This window comes from Nyctereutes procyonoides, unplaced genomic scaffold, assembly GCF_905146905.1.
Source record: "Nyctereutes procyonoides isolate TBG_1078 unplaced genomic scaffold, NYPRO_anot_genome, whole genome shotgun sequence".
Lineage (NCBI taxonomy): Eukaryota > Metazoa > Chordata > Mammalia > Carnivora > Canidae > Nyctereutes > Nyctereutes procyonoides.
In genome coordinates, this window is record NW_026575141.1 from 18,104,942 (window position 1) to 18,123,139 (window position 18,198).

The following is an 18,198-nucleotide window of genomic DNA, read 5'->3' on the forward strand; positions in this document are numbered from 1 at the left end:
TGTACAGAAATCAGTTCTATTCTGTTTATTAGCAACAAGGAGCAATTGAAAATTCAGATTAAAAATAACATTTATGATAGCATCGGAAAAATGAAATACTTAAGGATAACCTGACATGATATGTTGACAACTTAAGCAAAATATTTCTGAAAGAAAATAAAGACTACCTAAATGAATGAAGCAATAGACCATGTTCATGGATCAGAATACTCAGTATTGTTAAAATTCCAGTTTCCTCCAAGTCTGCAGACTAAGGGCAATCTCACTAAAAATCTCAGCAAGATTTTTTATAGAAATTAATATTTTTTAAGAAGAACAAAGTTGAAAAACTTACTGCCTCAAAGCTACACTAATCACAGCAGTCTGGCTTAGGTGTATGGCTAGAAATATAGATTAATGGAACAGAAAAGAGAGTTCCAATATCGACCTGCACAGACATGAACAATTGATTTTTGACAAATGCATCAGAATAATTCAGTGGGGGGAAATTGTAGTCTTTTCAACACATGGTGCTGAGACCATTGAATAACCACATTAAAAAAAAAGAGTAAGAACACTTGACCTTTGTCCTACAGTATATACAAAAATTACTTCAAGATTGATCATAGATCTAAATGCAACAATTGACACCATAAAATTTCTAGAAAACAGGCAAAAATCTTTACGACCTTGGGTTAATCAAAGATCTTTTAAGACAAAAGCAAGAAATATAAGAGAAAGACATGATAAATTAAACTGCATCAAAATTTAAAACATTTGTTCAAAAAATCCTTGAGAAAATGGAAAAACAAGCTAAAGACTGAATATTTGCAAAAACAATTATCTGATAGAGAGCTGTTATTTAGAAGATATGAAGAACTCTTATAATTCAATAAGAGGATGTATAATCCTATTAAAATGTGCAAATCAATTAAAGAGACACTTTACCGAGGAAGATACACAGTTAAGCACATGAAATACTGCTCAACATCATTAATCTTGGGAAAATGCAAAATAAATCCACAGTGAGGTACTACTACACACCCACTAGTATGGCCGAAATTAAAAAGACTGTAATACTGTGCATTGACAAGGATGTGGAGCAGATTTAACATTCATTCAATGCCAAGGGGAATGCAAAATAGCACAGCCATTTTGCAGAATAGTTTGGCAGGTTTTTATAAAGTTAAGCATGTACTTGCCATATCAGCTAGCAATTCTATTCATAGCTATGTATCCAAGAGCAGTAAAAACATACATCTACCCAAAGATTCATACTTACATATACTTCATATGAGCTTTGTTCATAATATCTTAGAAGCAACTCAAATGCCCTTTAACTGATAAAGGATACACAAATTGTATTGTATCCTATGTAATGAAATATTTCTCAGCAATACAAAGTTACAAATTACCAATATATTCAACACAGTATTTAACTGCCGTAACTTTTTTTTTTTTCAGAACTATTATATTGACTAAAAGAAGGCAGACGGAAAAGTCTTTTTAACTGTACTTTAAACTGCAGGCCTTTAAGAGGCATTTTTGAGGCCATGAAAATGGTTTCCACTTTGGCCCTTTTTTCCTGCTTGCCCCTGGGATGGAGCCTAGAGTGGGTGCTGCTTATCAAACTCCTGCACTTGCTGTTTAGTCAGGAAAGCCTTACAGAGCCCTGTTCTGGGGGTAGGAGAGGGAGCTGCCTCTTCACGAGGCCCTCCACCACCTCTGAAGGCAGGGCCTGGCCAGCACCACTCAGTTCCCGCCTGCCCTCAGTGGTCTCGGATCCTGGTGTGAATGTGCTGTGAGGGCAGCACTGTCTCTTTAATGTTCATTGAGGGCTTAATAAATGTTTCCTAAATGAATGAAAAAAAATATATATATTGTGGCTATTGTATTTGTGACACACTATAGATATATTTGTGAAAACTCCTTGTGTTAGCTTAAATTTGGTGAATTTTATTGGATATAGATTTGACCTCAATAAAACTCATTTTTAAAAATGTTATGTTAAAAGTTATGATTAACTTAAAAAGCACCATGCTAACTACTAAAAATGATGGGGTTGGTGATTTGGAAGGAAGACAACATTTACTTAAGAAAGGCAGAAGTAGTCAAACAATTTCCTCGGCAATATGTATATATTATTCTATACACTTTTATTTAAAAAATACTTCCTTTAATTTTTGCCAGAAAAAATAGTATCTATATTAAATTTTTCTCTGGATTCTTTTCTTTATTCAGACATGGATTTGCAACATAATTTTTAAGAACTCATGTTTTCTTGGGTGTACAGCTTTAAGTGAGACCTTTCTTTCTTTTTTTTTTTTTTTTTTTTTTAAATTTTTTATTTATTTATGATAGAGAGAGAGGCAGAGACATAGGCAGAGGGAGAAGCAGGCTCCATGCACCGGGAGCCCGACGTGGGATTTGATCCCGGGTCTCCAGGATCGCGCCCTGGGCCAAAGGCAGGCGCCAAACCGCTGCGCCACCCAGGGATCCCCTCTTTTTTTTTTTTTAAGTGAGACCTTTCTGATCTTGTTTATCGCTATGTCAAAGACATAGTGTACCTATTGTAAAACATATCACCTCAAAATTTAGTGACTTGAAACAGCAAACTTTATCTTATGGTTTATGGGATCTACTTGCCAGCTCTTTCCTGAGAGTCACTCTAGAGGGATGCCTCACAACATAGAAACTGGATTTCCCAGAGGGAGTGATCCAAGAGAACACTATCCAAGATGGAATCTCATCTTTTAATAACTTAATATCCAAAGTTTATGGAATATCCAAATTCCATCAGTTTTGTATTTTATTGGATATTTATGGAATATCCAAATTCCATCAGTTGTGTATTTTATTGGATAAAATAATTAACAGGTCCCTCTTTTACTCCATGAATATCAGGTGCCTGAGATCACTTGGGTGCATCCTAGAGGCGGCCTCTTGTGTCCTGATCAACAGTTAGTTGGACAGATGGGTAGACAGGCGGTCTGATTAATGTCATACCACATATAACTCATTTGTTTATGTTGCATACCCCCTCTTAAGAAGAACCCTGAAAAATTTGAGACTATTTAGGAAAGATTGACCAGGATGGGAGAGATCTAAGCATTTTTTCCTTGTATATATAAAAATTAAAGGTTCTGCCATCTTTTGCCTCCAGTAGACAATTTTAGGAAGACATAGTAACAATTGTGAAGCATTTGGAAGAGTGACCGTGGATAAAGACTTAGGTATTCTTTTTAACTCCAGATAGTCATCCTAGTACTGGAGAACAGCAGTTATAGGAAAATGGTGTTATAGGAGAGAAATTGTATAGAAATTGTGCTTCAATATGAGGAATTTCTAATAAATTGTTTATTTGCTTTTCAGAGCCATTTACATTAAACTTCAAATGCTTTCTGGCAAGTACTGCTACTTACGATCAATAACTGTGCATTCATTATGCTTTTATCCCTTGCATATGTGTTTAGTGACTTTTTTGACATTGATCCATGTGACGCTTCTGGAGATGAGGATTTTGTAGGAATTGTAGTTACACATAATAAACAGTAAATTAATCTGAAGGTCTTAAATATTTCCCTGTCCTTTTTGGAAGATATTATAATACTCAAAATGAATGTTGAGGATTTGGGGGTTGTTCTTTTTTTTTTTAAGATTTTATTTACTTGAAAGAGAGTGTGAGTAGGAGGAGAGGCAGAGGGAAAAGCAGACTCCCCGCTGAGCAGGGAGTCTGATGTGCAGCTCCATCCCAGGACTCTGGATCATAACCTGTGCAAAAGGCAGATGCTTAACCGACTGAGCCACCCAGGTGCCCGAATGTTGAGATTTTTAAATAAATATGCCCTTGTTTACTTTGGATTCACATGATTCACACCTGGATATGTAAGTTCTAAATACAAAAGGTTTAATTTTTTTTTTTTTACTTTAACATCATTGGTTTTCCATTTGAAGATCTCCATTTGAAGTGCATTAAATTTTGTTTGTTTCACTCACATCATTTTAATAAGAGGCCTTGTTGCCATTACAGCACAAGGGAAATTGAAAGTTTCACTTATTATCAGAGTCTTGATTTTGTGATTGTGCATAATGGAGTGTCATTTGTAATGGAGGGCAATGGGGGCACCACCATGTTCGTGGGAATTCTCAGTCCTTACAGATTTTATGTTTACTCCCTTGCGGTGAGGCAAGAGGAACAGCCATATGTATTTGGGGCCATGGATATTAAAACTTCAATTACTTACATGACTTATATGACTATATAACTGTATAGATATGAGAATGATCAACAACCACTGGTGATAGAAGATCAAAAACAGTGGGAATTTTTAAAAATTGTTTTAAAGGGGATTTTGGCTTAATGAGATATCTTCTAGTGCCAGTATATACAGATTAGCATTCAAAATTTTTTTCCTTTAAATATTTGTATACATAATATTTAAACCTGAAATATTAGAGTTAGCTTTCTAATCAAGAAATGTTACTTCCTGAGAAGGTATAGCATTTTTCAAAAATATTTAAGTTTCTACCTAGTATGTGGTATGTAGTCCTTGAAGTGGCATGTGTTATGCAATATTTTGTTTTAATTCAACTACTTTTCTATATTGAAATACAGTGGTAGAAAAAGGTTCTTATGATTAAGACTGAGTTAAATACAAAATTCATTTCAAAGAAGTAATACTTAGAGTTAAGTTTAAAGATTTAAGATCTAGATATTTAAAGTCTAGCTTTTAGAAGCAAATAGGTTGATGGGCAACGGAGGGTACTTGTTATGATGAGCACTCGGTGTTATATGTAAGTGATGAATTACTAAATTTTACTCCTGAAACTAATATCATGTTGGTTAATTAGAATTTATTTTGAAAGAGGGAGAGAGTGAGCGAGAGAGAGCATAAGCCAGGGAGAGAGGCAGAGGGAGAGGGAGAAGCAGACTATCTGCCCAGCAAGGAACCCAGTGCGGGGCTCAGTCCCAGGACCCTGGGATCATGATTTGAGCGCAAGGCAGATGCTCAACCAACTGAGCCACCTAAGCATGCCTAGCTAGAATTTAATTTTTATTTTTTTTTTAATTTTTATTTATTTATGATAGTCACACACAGAGAGAGAGAGAGGCAGAGACACAGGCAGAGGGAGAAGCAGGCTCCATGCACCGGAAGCCCGACGTGGGATTCGACCCCGGATCTCCAGGATCGCGCCCTGGGCCAAAGGCAGGCGCTAAACCACTGCGCCACCCAGGGATCCCCCTAGCTAGAATTTAAATAAAAAATTGACACACACACAAAAATAAAAGCAAACATTTTCCTAGATGAATTTAAATTTTTAAATGTTAAATATAGAGTATGTTACATTAATCTCAATCCCAGTAAAGAAAGGAAAAATATGTGAGTACCCAAATACAAGAAAGAGGCAAAGCTTTATTGTGTAGGACTTTAACCTCTAGATATCTAATAGCAAAGCTTAATGAAAGCAACCAAATATGCATTCAGCACCATTTACTCAAGTACAATTAAGTCAAATATTTTAAAAAGCTATCTAGCTTGGAGTAAGGCCATAAAATGTGATCAAATACAGAAAAAAATGAGACACTTTCTACAAAAATGTTTAAAAGTACCATGTGAGCTTATGATCCAAGACTCTAGTCTAATGTGAGTAGGTGTTGTGTATCTGTATCTGTTTTTCTTTTTTTTTTTTTTTAAGATTTATCTTTTAGGTTTTTGGTGTGACACAAATATTTGTTAAAGAATATCTGAATGAAAGAATTGTTTACCTAAGAACCTATAACTATATCTACTATAGCTTTCCTTTTTTTAGATTTGCTTAAGTCTACATTAAAATTCTTTAGTTCAAAAAAAATTTTTTTTGACATCATTTAAGTGCCATTTTGATCTAGCATATCACTTTTTTTTAGAATAAATATCTGTAAAACAAGGCCTTCATAACTCATCATTTTTCAACATAAACTCTTGCATCATTTACACTGAACATATAGGATCTTTATGACTTAAATTCAGAAAATTGTAAATGCAATTTTATAGTTGTTTAGTTTTTGTTTGACAGCTCATCAGAGAATTCAATAAACTAATCAAATGAATCCTGTATAATCTCGTCATCTAAACTCTAAAGGACACTGCATGGACACTGCTTGGTCTGATAATAGATGGAAGGAAAAGGGAAAACTGATTTATCTGTCTTTACCTATTTTATCTCAGCCTGAGGGAGAGAGGGGGCAGTTCTTACTGAAATAATTCTCGTCAAAACAAGATAATTGTTTGAAACACTAGAAACAAACCGTATTGAACACATAAACCCTCATTTTGTATTTTAGTTTAGCCTATATTTTTCAATTGTGACCTTAGAAAATACCTAATTTTTTATTTAAATGTCTATCACAGTTTGGCTTCTGTAACCTCATCCTTTATAGCTAAAAATAAAAAGATCAATCCATTCCTTGTTGAAGCAAACTAAACAAATTTAGAAAGTAAGAAAACATTTTTTTTTCTTAAAGGGTCTTAAAGGCTGATTTAACTACATGCATGTCACTTCAGTCAGAAATGATATCTAAATGTAAATCATAATTGTGCATAAATATCAGTTGATTTGGTCACGTATGTTTAGAGGGACTGATTGTTGCTGACTTTATTAATTGTTATATTTTTGGAGACTTTAAAAATTCAATTTAAAGGGATCGTGTCATCCATACTTTTATATTTTGACAGTAACTGAAATTAAGGTTCTCAGAACTTTAGTGCAAGTATTTTATCTTTTTACTGTGGTTGACTTTCAAAAACCTACTCTGTTTTCAAAGCTAGTGTGATTCAAGTAAGAGGTAATTGGGACAGTGTGCACAGACAGAGTACTTACTACCTAGCTATTAATACATTATCCAGGTAAAAACAACAGTAAACATTTGTTAAATACTCTCTAGGCACCAAGTCCTTAGTTAAGCTTTTTATACGTATTGTGTAATATTTATTTAAGTTATTATGTTCATTTTATTACAATATGGAAGCTAAGGATTAGAAATGTTAATATATTCAAGGTCACAGAGCCAGTAAGTCATGTTTATGGTTTAGTGAATTTGTCCTATCAAAGCATTTTTCCCCTTTTACAGACACTTTCGACCCCTTAATATTACTATCACAACATATCTATAGTGTGAATCTGTAATTGAAATGATAACCTTACTTTAAATCTTGCATTTTCTGCTCATTTCAACATGTGCCAGATTGTGCACATATTGTTATAGGAGTCCTTTTATAAAGACATCTTAAAAATGGACCAAACATTTAAGAACATATAGAAACATAATGTGAATCTTACACATTTTCCAAATGGGAGATTTTTATTACTTTCATCATCATAGTAATAGTGCCTAATGTCCTTTCCCGTCTATACCACATTTTATTCTTTTATCACTCCTTTAGACACATGAAGTAGGTACCAATTTTCACATGAGGACAATAAGGCGTGGAGAATAGTTTAGTTCCACTTGTGCTTTTCCTCTGAACCATACTTACCAGGATGACATTCTCCTAATGCACATATGAACTATAAATTACACTGGATTACAAGGCTTTAGAGATATGTGTATCTAGGTGCTATAACGCTGCCCCAAACAGCTCCCTGAATGAAGAGATGTGTACTTTAACAAAGCACTTTAAAAAGTATATTTCATGAGATGGGTTGTCTATTTTATATACAATTAGAAATCACTTTTATTTCTTAAGACTGTACAGTGATTTTGAATACAAACTCATATTGGAGAAATAGTGAATAATGTTAAATTGTAGGGACAAATTCAGAAAGCCACACTGTGATTTGAGCAACTAGGCCTTCATGATTTAAAATGTTGGTTTCTTATGCGATGTGGAACAATTCTTATTTCCTCTGAAATTTCAATTACACGTTGATTTGTTCCTTTTAGTTTTAGCATCACGAATAACTCTGGTTTGGAATTGGAAATCATGTTTTGAGGGCAGGAAGAAGCTTGCATGTCCTATTGGAATTCTGGTTTATTATATGATTATATACTTTATTAGTATATGATATACCATAATATTCTAATTTGTGTCTTAGAAATAATTTTCTGCTTAAAAATTTCTCACAAGTTCTTTCTTAAGACTCCTTCATTCACCTCTAGAGACATTAGCAGTGGTTCTAACTTGTTGGCAAGTGAACAAAGTCTTATCATTTTCACCCCTGAATTGTGTTCAGAGTAATTTTAAACGTTTGCTTTGCAGAAGAAATAAACTTCTCCATTCTTAGGGAAAACTGTTCAACTAAAAGATCAGACAATATAATTCTCAAATGAGTTTAAAGAATTTATGGCTTAAATGAATGTAATTCTAATTTATCTTTTACTTTGAGCTTGACTGCTGTCTTCAATTAATAGCATTTTATACATTAATTGCTTCCTTCAAACTCCTCCGTCAGCTTTATAGTATGTGATACTCCCTCAAACCTCACTCTGTTATGCATTTGAAGAAACATAAAAGATGAATCTAGATTTTCTTAAATCTATCATTCTAGGATATGAGCTTCTTTAATTGCTTAATGTTTATATTCCTAGACATCATTTCTGACTTTCAGACTGCTAACCAAAAATAGAATGAATTCTAGATAGTCATTATATGTCTAGATTAGTTGGACATGCTAAAGACTTTATGTATCTTCCATCGTAGAAACCGATTGTCTCCAAGTGAAATAGACAAACAGGTAGGAAAAGAAGAAATAAAAATCTCTTCATAGTGAATATGATCTTACATATAGAAACATTCTAAGGAATCTATAAAGCCTACTATGATTAATAAATGAATTTAGCAAGGTCAAAAATACAAGGCCAGTATTCAAAAATCAATTATATTTCTATATTCTAGCAACAAACCATTAAAAACATTTAAAAATCAGTACCACTTACAGTAACTTGAAAAAACATGAAATAGATATAAATTTAACAAAGTGTAGCTACAACTTTGCACTGAACATTGTAGTGTATTACTGAAAGAAAGTAGAATCTAAATAAATGCAGAGATGCACCATGTTCATGGATCATCTCAATATTATGATGTCAGTTTTCCACAAATGGATCTATAGATTCAAAGCAATCCCAAATCAAACATCAGTGGGATTTTAAAAGAAATTGATGACCTGATTATAAAATTTATATGAAAAAAATAGATAACTTTGAATAGTTAAAATAGTTTTGGAAAAGATATACAGAGTGGAAAACTTCACACCACCTAGTTTCAAAAGTGATTATATGGTAATCAAGCCAGTGTGGTATGAGGATAGATATATAAATGGAAGAGATTGGAAAAGTCCAAAAATCAGCCCAGAAGTACATAGTATCAACTGATTTTCAACAAGTGTGCTGAGGTAATTCAGTGGCAGTAATGAATAGTCTTTTAAATAAATGGGGTGGAAACAACTGGCTATACATGTGGAAAATAATGAAACTCCACCCTTACCAAACATTGTGCATGAAAATTAATTTGAAAGATATTATAGACCTAATATAAATCAAAACATTAACACTTCAAGAAGAAAAATAGGAGAAATCTTAGCAATCTTAAGTGAGACAAAGATTTCTTAGATAGGAAAGAAAAGGTATAAAGCTTTTAAAAAGTGGTAAGTTGGACTTCCTTGCAAGACACAATTAAGAAAATTGAGAGGTAAACCACAGACTAGGAAAGGATAATAAATCAGAGATACACATGCACTATTTGAATATATGTATCTATGTGTATTTATTATATACAGTATACATAAAGATATGCATCCAGAATATATAAAGAACTATTCTAGGACAATAATAAAAAGTCAGACAATCCAGTTTTTTAATTGGTGAAAGATTTGAAAAGGTATTTCACTGAAAAATATTTGTGAATGCTCATAAGTGCTTGTAAAGATACTTAAAGTCATTGGTCATCAAAACATTGGAAATTAAAACCATTATAAGGTACCATTCAATAGAATGGTTAAAATTTTATTTTATTTTATTTATTATTTATTTATTTATTTATGATAGTCACACAGAGAGAGAGAGAGAGAGGCAGAGACACAGGCAGAGGGAGAAGCAGGCTCCATGCACCGGGAGCCCGATGTGGGATTCGATCCCGGGTCTCCAGGATCGCGCCCTGGGCCAAAGGCAGGTGCTAAACCGCTGTGCCACCCAGGGATCCCAAATGGTTAAAATTTTAAAAGACAGTACCAAGTATTGGTTAGAATGTAAAGCAACTGTAATTTTCCTGCATTGCTAGTAGTAATACAAAATGGTACCACCCCTCTGAAAAATAATTTGGCAATTTCTTTAAAAGTTGAACATACGTTGCCACACATTATAAATTCCACTATTAGTTATTTGTCTACAGGAAATTAAAATGTATGCCCCCACAAAGACTTGCACAAAAATGTTTATAGTAACTTTGATCATAAAATCCAAAATCAAACTCAAATACCCACCAGTAGAAGAATAGATAGACCAAATGTAGCACATCCAATACAATGAAATACTATTCAGTAATAAAAATAAATGAATTACTAATACTTGCATCAGCATGGATAAGTCTCCAAAACATTATAGTGAGCCAAAAAAGTCAGACTCTCTATGATTACATTTATATGAAACTCTAGTGAAAACAAATAGAATATGGGCCCAGGGTGAAGGTGATTTTACTAGAAAGGGAAATTGTATATTTTAGGTTGATGAAAATGTTCTGTATCTTTATTGAAGTGATTACAGGTTACCTTTGTGAAACTTATCAAACTGTGCGATTAAAATAGATATACTTTATTATGTGTAAATTATACCTGAATAAGGATGAAAATTACAGAATTTGCAAATTCTACTTATACTTGATTCCCAGAGGAAAATAAATGATAAATGAACATCCAAGCATAAGTACAAAGTCCTGTTTGGAACTACATAAAAATATTGCTACAGAGACAATTAATTACTAGCACGTAAGTATAAAATTTTTGACTTTCAGTGATTTTGTACAGAGAGTGGTGGTATATTTCATTTAAACTTATAATCTAATACAACAATACATTATAATCAGAGAAAAAACATCAGTTAAGTATAGAAACAAGATTAAACAAAGAGTGACATCCAAAATAACGAAATTAAATGACACATAGAAACTAAATAATTTTTGCCACTCGTATTTTTAGAGAAATAAAACCACGTATTAGTGTGAAAAGATGTTAAGAAGTGAATATTAATTTGTTGAGCAAGACACATAGTATTGATGAGGATGTATCATTAAGTGACTGCAGCTTGCCATAAATGAATGACTTCCCATGTTTTTACTTTATACTTTTTTAAGCAGTAATTAATAATAAGATATTTCTTTTTGTCTCTTATTTTTTGAAACCACATCTCTCCTCTAACCATCTTTTTCTCCAAAAGTGAAATCAAATTCATGACCTCTCCTTATTTTAGTTTTTCTTTTTAAAAACAAAAACAAGACCTATATTTGTTTCTCTTTTCTCCAAAGTTATAGTAACTTAGCAGAAGTTAATGCCTCTATTTATTTACCCACCTAAGGCATGCTATTCCCCAGAATAGTTTTGAAGCAGTTTTTGCATTGTAAGGAGGACAGTATTAGGGAAACGATTCTCAAGTTCAATTGTACAGGAAATTAGGAGTTTGCTTCCACTTTGTAGAGCATCAAAAATGTGTGAAGTACTGTAGAATGGATTACATCTTTTCTGTTTTCTCCCAAAGTAATACTTTTTTTTTGAGAGAGAGAGCGTTTTTTGAGAGAGAGAGCGGTGTACAAGTGGGGGGTTGAGGGCTATGGGGGTGGCAAAAGTACAGGGAGAGAGAGGCTTTAAGCAGGCTCCATGCCCTATGCTCACCAGAAGCAGGGCTGATCTCAGGTCCCTGAGGTCATGACCTGAGCTGAAATCAAGAGCCCAGATACTTAACCGAATGAGCCATCCAGGTGCCCCATTTTTTTAAAATCATCCTTCACTTTTTCATTTTCTTTTCCTTGAGAGTATGTCTAAAATAACCTGTTTAGCTGCTCAGCTAACCTCCCCTTCCATCCAGGCATAACATTTAGAGTATAGATGTGATACTATTTTCTTGAGGTTTGATGGACCATGATGAGCTATCAAGCTTAGTTACTTTTCTTAGTACTCTTTTTGCTGGAGAATCCAACTATATTAGTCTCCTTTCACCTTCTTACAGATTTGTTATTGGGCGAGAAAAACCAGGACAAGTGAGTGAGGTTGCCCAGTTGATAAGCCAAACACTGGAACAAGAAAGGCGCCAGAGAGAGCTGCTGGAGCAGCACTATGCACAGTATGACGCCGACGATGACGAGGTAAGTCATGCTTGCAACAGTCCTTCCTACCTTTCTTCCCATGACGTTCCTACTTTACAAAACTCTCTTTACCGTGTAAAAGTATGATAGGTTCTTTGCAGTTTCTCAAGAAGAATGTGTCTACATTCAACCTCACAAAAGAAATATTACTTACATCTGTTATTAACTTATGAATCAAGGAATGGTATCCTCTTGACAGTGTGAAGACTTTGGGATCAAATAAGTCATGTTTTACCACAGTATTAAATTCACAGAAACAAAAAAGAGTAAAAACACCAAAATGCAAATAATAGGTGTCTTTTTTGTTGGAACTTGGTGATTTTCTCTCTGTTTTATATTTTTTTCAATTTCTCCCTCAATTTTCTATAGTAAATGCTTTTTGAAAAAAATTAGTAAACATTCTGATTGAAAAAACACACTCATACTTACACAAACACACATAGAAAAGTACTAAAAATTGCTGGGTGTTTTCAGGTTTCTTTTTTCCAGGAAGAGAAAGTTCTTTGGATCTGCTCACTGTGATTTGTGCTAACATAATGCAGAACAAAGCTTTCCACCAGCACATATTCCATAGAGTAGATACATATTGGAATAATTTTGCATCCTGCTCTCTGCAGAAGATCAAGTAAATGAGTAGAAGCTAACCCCCAAGTGAAAATGGCTCTCCAGAATCCTTGTGTGTTGTAATGTAATACAGATGCTGGTCTATTTCTAATGTAAATGCCAAATGTACATTGATATAATGGGACAACATGGTTTATTATAAACATGTTTAAACATGCATCTGTTTCATATTGGCATGTCAAAATTCTATCAATAATTTAATCAGATATTTCATACTCCATAAACATAGTAAATGTTCAGGTAAAACATACATTATTTATACCAGCTGATATAAGGACAGTACAACTTCATATGGTCAATCTCTACTCATCTAAATATATTCTTTTTCCAGAGCTTTCTGGGTTTTTTTGTTTGTTTGTTTTTGGTTTCTAGCCAGGACATAGTGAAGATTAATAAACAGACATTGAAATATTTTCATGTATTTTTAGTCTGGAATGTTTTAACCCAAACATGTTAATTTTTTATGTGTTTGTAGTTTAATGTAATTTATTCTCTATTTATTAGACAACTAAAAATAGTGCATCAACTAACTTTTGATCAGAGAATAAATATTACAGAGTCTTCAGGTGAATGAATTAGTCTCTTAGAATTCTGTTTAGTTGATTTAATTTTTTACTTGCAGAAACCATTTGAAATAACTAGTACTTTTTTTATTATACTGAGACATAAGGTATGAAAATGTTACCTTGGATTTAGAAATCAAAAACAATTTCCTCAAGTATTTACATTTTCGTCTTCGTCTTCAGTTCTCTGTGCTAATGTTTTGTGTTTTATCAGACACTGATTTGCTTTGGCTGCATGCCTATTTTTAGGATATTAGAATCGCTCTCTGCAGGTTTGGTTTTTACCTGCTTGCTCTGCTAGAAAGAATTTGGATGTGAGATTCAGGGGAGTTCGGGTGACATCAAGTGGTGGAAAGTGAGGAAGCCAAACTTGACAGTCTGTGGGCCTCAGTCTCTTTGGCTTTAAGAGACTGGACTAAATTTCTGAATTCTCACTAGCTTTTAATATGCTGTGAGTTGTGAAACAGAACATCAAGTCTAGCCAGGAAAAAGGGAAAATAAGATAGTTCTTAAAGCTCTCCAAGTGAAAATTTTAGATCACCTGCTACATACTACATACTTCTTCCAATTATTTTGAGGAATTGGTCACATTCAGTCCCAGAAGTTTTCAACTCAAGCCTCTAAAGCTTTTTGTTTGTTTGATGTAAGATTTTCTCTAATTTAGTAATTTAATTAAATGAAAAATGAGTTTCTGTTATTCAACTTTTATACCTAGGAGTATATCATATGAATTTTTTTGTTTGCCTAGTTTTTATAAGGAAAGCAGAGTTGATTGTCACCTGAGCAGATATTTTTAGGACTAGAAAGGTAAATAAATATTCAGTGCCTGGCACTTTGCAAGGTGAATTTCCCTACATGATTTCATGTAATCTTTACAGCACACAGAAGAGATTTTTTTTTTCTAGAAATGAAGCAAACGAGGCTTTTTCTAGTCATATAGCTAGTAGTTGGCAGATTTATAATGGGAAAAAGGTCTTCCTGTCTCCAAAGTTGGGACTCTTTACAACACATTGCTGTTCTTGAATGGAGTGGACTAATAGGTCTGTCTTTGTTCAGGCACACACAGAATAACTGGGTGACAAGAGATGTTGGAAAGAGGATTCCTGTTTTGGGTGATGGACTTTCTTGTAATACTTAGGTTCTATGATTCTTTATTCTGTATTTCTAATAATAGGGGAATTAAATACTTGGAGAATTATTTTATTCTAGGCAAATAATCCATAAGTATCCTATGACGATAGGGCTTAAAGGGAAAAATAATTGAGTATATGATTTTTTTAAAATTAAACTTTAGGTTAAACTTTTTCTTCTGTCTTCAAGTTGTAGAAATAGAAATCAGATGCTTGCTATTCCAAGTAACATTCACTTTACTGGAAAGGTCAAGGAGCCTTTTTCTTTTTTCTCTTTCATGCTCCTCTCTGACTTGTATTTCTCTCCCTTTCTTGTGTGTTGGCAAAACATGCTCAGCTAAAACCAACTGTTAATATTCTGTGCATAGGAGAGATGAAAGCTGCACAAATAATGAAAATTCACTCTTGTATAAACACTTTACTTACCTGATATAAATTCGTTTTTTTACTATGCTACCAAATAATTGTTAAGTATGTCCTATTTTTATCTATTCTATTTCTCTCTGTTAATGAAAAGTAAAATCTCCAAGAGACATAATGGAGGATGAGAAGAACCAGTAACCATTGGTTATCCAATGGGTAAATGACCTTGAATAACTGAGTTAATTTTATATGTAGTTGAACAATGTGTTGATTTATGTATCTTTATTAATCCTGAATTGTGTAATCAATCATTTGGCTTCTCAGTTTTCTTATCATTTATGGAATCATTTTGTAATTTCAAGGTTAGAATCATTTTTATTTCACAGTATCCCCTGTGACATTCCCTGGGCCAGCTAGGAAAACCTCTAATTAAATGCAGAACAACTGAGTTCATCCAACTAATTTCCAGAGCCAGCGCTTAGATCAGTATTGTCTACTAAAGGATAGATAGCTTCTGGTTTTGGTCAAATCATCCAAGGTTGATTCTAACTTGGCACTTGTCACATTGACAGAGGGGAGTTGCTTGCTTGAATTGCCTTTGGGGAAAATATTGCAACATGAGAAATATATCCTGAAATTGTAAAAGTACAGTAGTTCTCTATCAAAACCATATTTAGGATTAAGAAGACCTTATCATGTATTGTATATGCTTACATATACCTGTTTTAATGCTTTAGGAAACTGTAAGGTGTACTCCAATAGAATTTAAAATATATAGATAACCCCCAAACTTTAACCCCCAAATGTCTACATTTTGGTTTTTTCCCCTCAAATGTTTAAATTAGAGGAGTTTACAATAAACAAACAGCCAAATGAATTTTAATTTACATTCCTGTTTCTGTTTACTCTCTGTTACACATTGTGATTTTAAAAAAGATAAAAGGGCTCTGCCCAAAGGCTAAAGATAAGGGGGAGAATCCTGTACGGAGAGAAAAATTAAATCTGAGCAATTGAAACATTTAAAATGTAGATCTGAATATATCTGTAATTAGCAATTGCATTTCTGGATAACAGAATTATTGTTCATTTCTTTTTTTTTTTCTTTCTTTCTTTTTTGAAACAATCTGGAAGGTAACGATGGAGGATTTCAATAAGCCCCTCACACAGTCAGCACTATCTCACGAAATTCTGGGGGTATGGTAAATTTTTCAACTAGATTTTAATTTTCAATAACAAATTTAATCTGTCATACTCCACAACTATCAATGTTTGACCTTTTAGTGGTGGGATGTTGTAATTTTGGTATATGCTTTGTGTAGCATGGGTCATGTGTGTAAATTCTGAGCATATGTTTCTATCAAAGATCATTATGCAATGTGAAATACAGTGGGCTCAGACTAGAAATGAAGTATGAAATGGTACTGTACCACTTTTTTGAATTAGAAAATGCATACAATCCTTCACACTAAAATAAACTGTTTTACATGCACTTTGAAATTATAGGATTATTTTGGCTTGCTTCTTTAAATATGCTTTTAAAATATGATAATTATTACATTTTAAAGTCCTAGATTATATGGTATTTCAAAGTCTCTTCAGGCACTAGTTTCTAGCAAGGTTAATCATCACTCTAGAAACTGAGGCCCCTTCTCTTAAAACATAATTTAATCTCACTTTTGTAATTTTTTTTCATTACTGGAAATTAATATAATTATAACTATATCATGAGAACATTAGTTTTTAGAATCTTTTAAAGTATTGAATACAATTTAGAGCAGCTACCTACATGGATATGCATTCTTATTGCTTGTGTTAACATGTAATAATTAGAGTCAGAAATATAATGGAGCTGTGGTTTGCATAAGTGTTAAATGGTTTATGAGAATATAATTTTTAAGCGAAAAGCATTAAAGGGATCACATTAAATCTGACTCATGGTGTTTGCTGTTCCTGGTTGGAAACAGCTTGTGTTGTATGAACAAGAGATTGCAATTATTATGGATGGCCTTTTAATAATGTAAATTGACTTTATACTGTTCATAATGTTGAGAAACTAAGAGTGGGAGGCATTCTCTTAGTTCTCAAACGTGTGTGTTATAGCAGGCACCAGAACTTCAGTGTTTTTTCTACCGTTTATCATTAGGCTGCTCTCTTTAATGGGGAAAAGCCATCTTTAATTTTTGTTGTCAACCATTTTAGAGCACTGTGGCTGAATTGCAAGGAGTGTCTGGCAACAGCAATAACAATAACAACTATTTCCTTAAGGTTTGTTTTTTTGGTGGAAATTAATGCTTATCTGCACCTTTCTGCTTCATGTGTGAAATTAAATACTCTGTGTGTCTCATTAACTAGCTTTGCGCTCGGAAGAACTCTAGAGCTGTATGTATTGTGTGTTGAATAATAGTTGGAAAATCATCATTTGAAAATAGTATTTAATTCTGAAATATAGCACATAGTCTATAGTTGCAGGTTCTGTAAGTTGTACTCACTCTTCTAATGTTTAACCATGGATGTTGTTAACCCTTAACACTTTAAATATTTTGTGATTCATTTTAAAGGGGAAGGAAAAGATACCCCACAACAAGGCTGTATGATGTATATACCATATAGCGTACACATTGTTTTTAAACCCAGTACTTTTTTTTTAGAAAAGAATCTTTTGATACAAAGTTCTTCATTTTTCAAAATAAATACTCGTATCTTTAAATTATAATACTACTTATTTACGTGACTTATGTGGTGGACATAGCAAAATGTCTAAAAACTATTATACTTCAGATAATAAAATACTTGTCACTATCTTTAGCTGCCAGTAACAGAAGAGCTTAAAAATGGAAGTATATTTAAAATGGAAATTGGATTACGGTAATGAGAGGAGTCCGAAGAATAAGAGAAATATAAAACCTTTGAAACAACTTGTTAATAGACTCCAATTTGACTGGATTGTTAGCATCATTGAATTTAATTACATCCTTTAGTTTGTGATCCCAAAATCTACAGTACTGGTCATTGTCATTGAAACCCAGAATCATAAGATGTTTGGAAAACCTTTAGTTGAAGACTGTTTATCATGCTTGATCTAGCCTAAGCATTGTTTCTGTATACACACACAAGCACACACACTATCCTCTGGTGGTAGACATCCTCCTTAGAAATATTCTTGAAGGACCCTCCTTAGAAATATTCTTTGTATATAAAAACATTATT

At 33.2% G+C, this 18,198-nt stretch overlaps 1 protein-coding gene across 6 annotated transcripts in view; it reads left to right on the plus strand.

Moving 5' to 3' along the window:
• PPP1R9A (protein phosphatase 1 regulatory subunit 9A) overlaps positions 1-18,198 on the plus strand; it is a 314,579-nt gene that overhangs the window by 201,005 nt on the left and 95,376 nt on the right. For 4 of the 6 annotated variants that reach the window (XM_055307551.1, XM_055307552.1, XM_055307553.1 and 1 more), the window contains exon 7: positions 12,176-12,311. In XM_055307551.1, the coding sequence (XP_055163526.1) occupies positions 12,176-12,311 (136 nt within the window). Of the gene's footprint in view, positions 1-12,175; positions 12,312-16,122; positions 16,186-17,190; positions 17,257-18,198 lie in introns of all 6 variants that reach the window. The other 2 variants (XM_055307549.1, XM_055307550.1) reach the window with 2 other exon arrangements.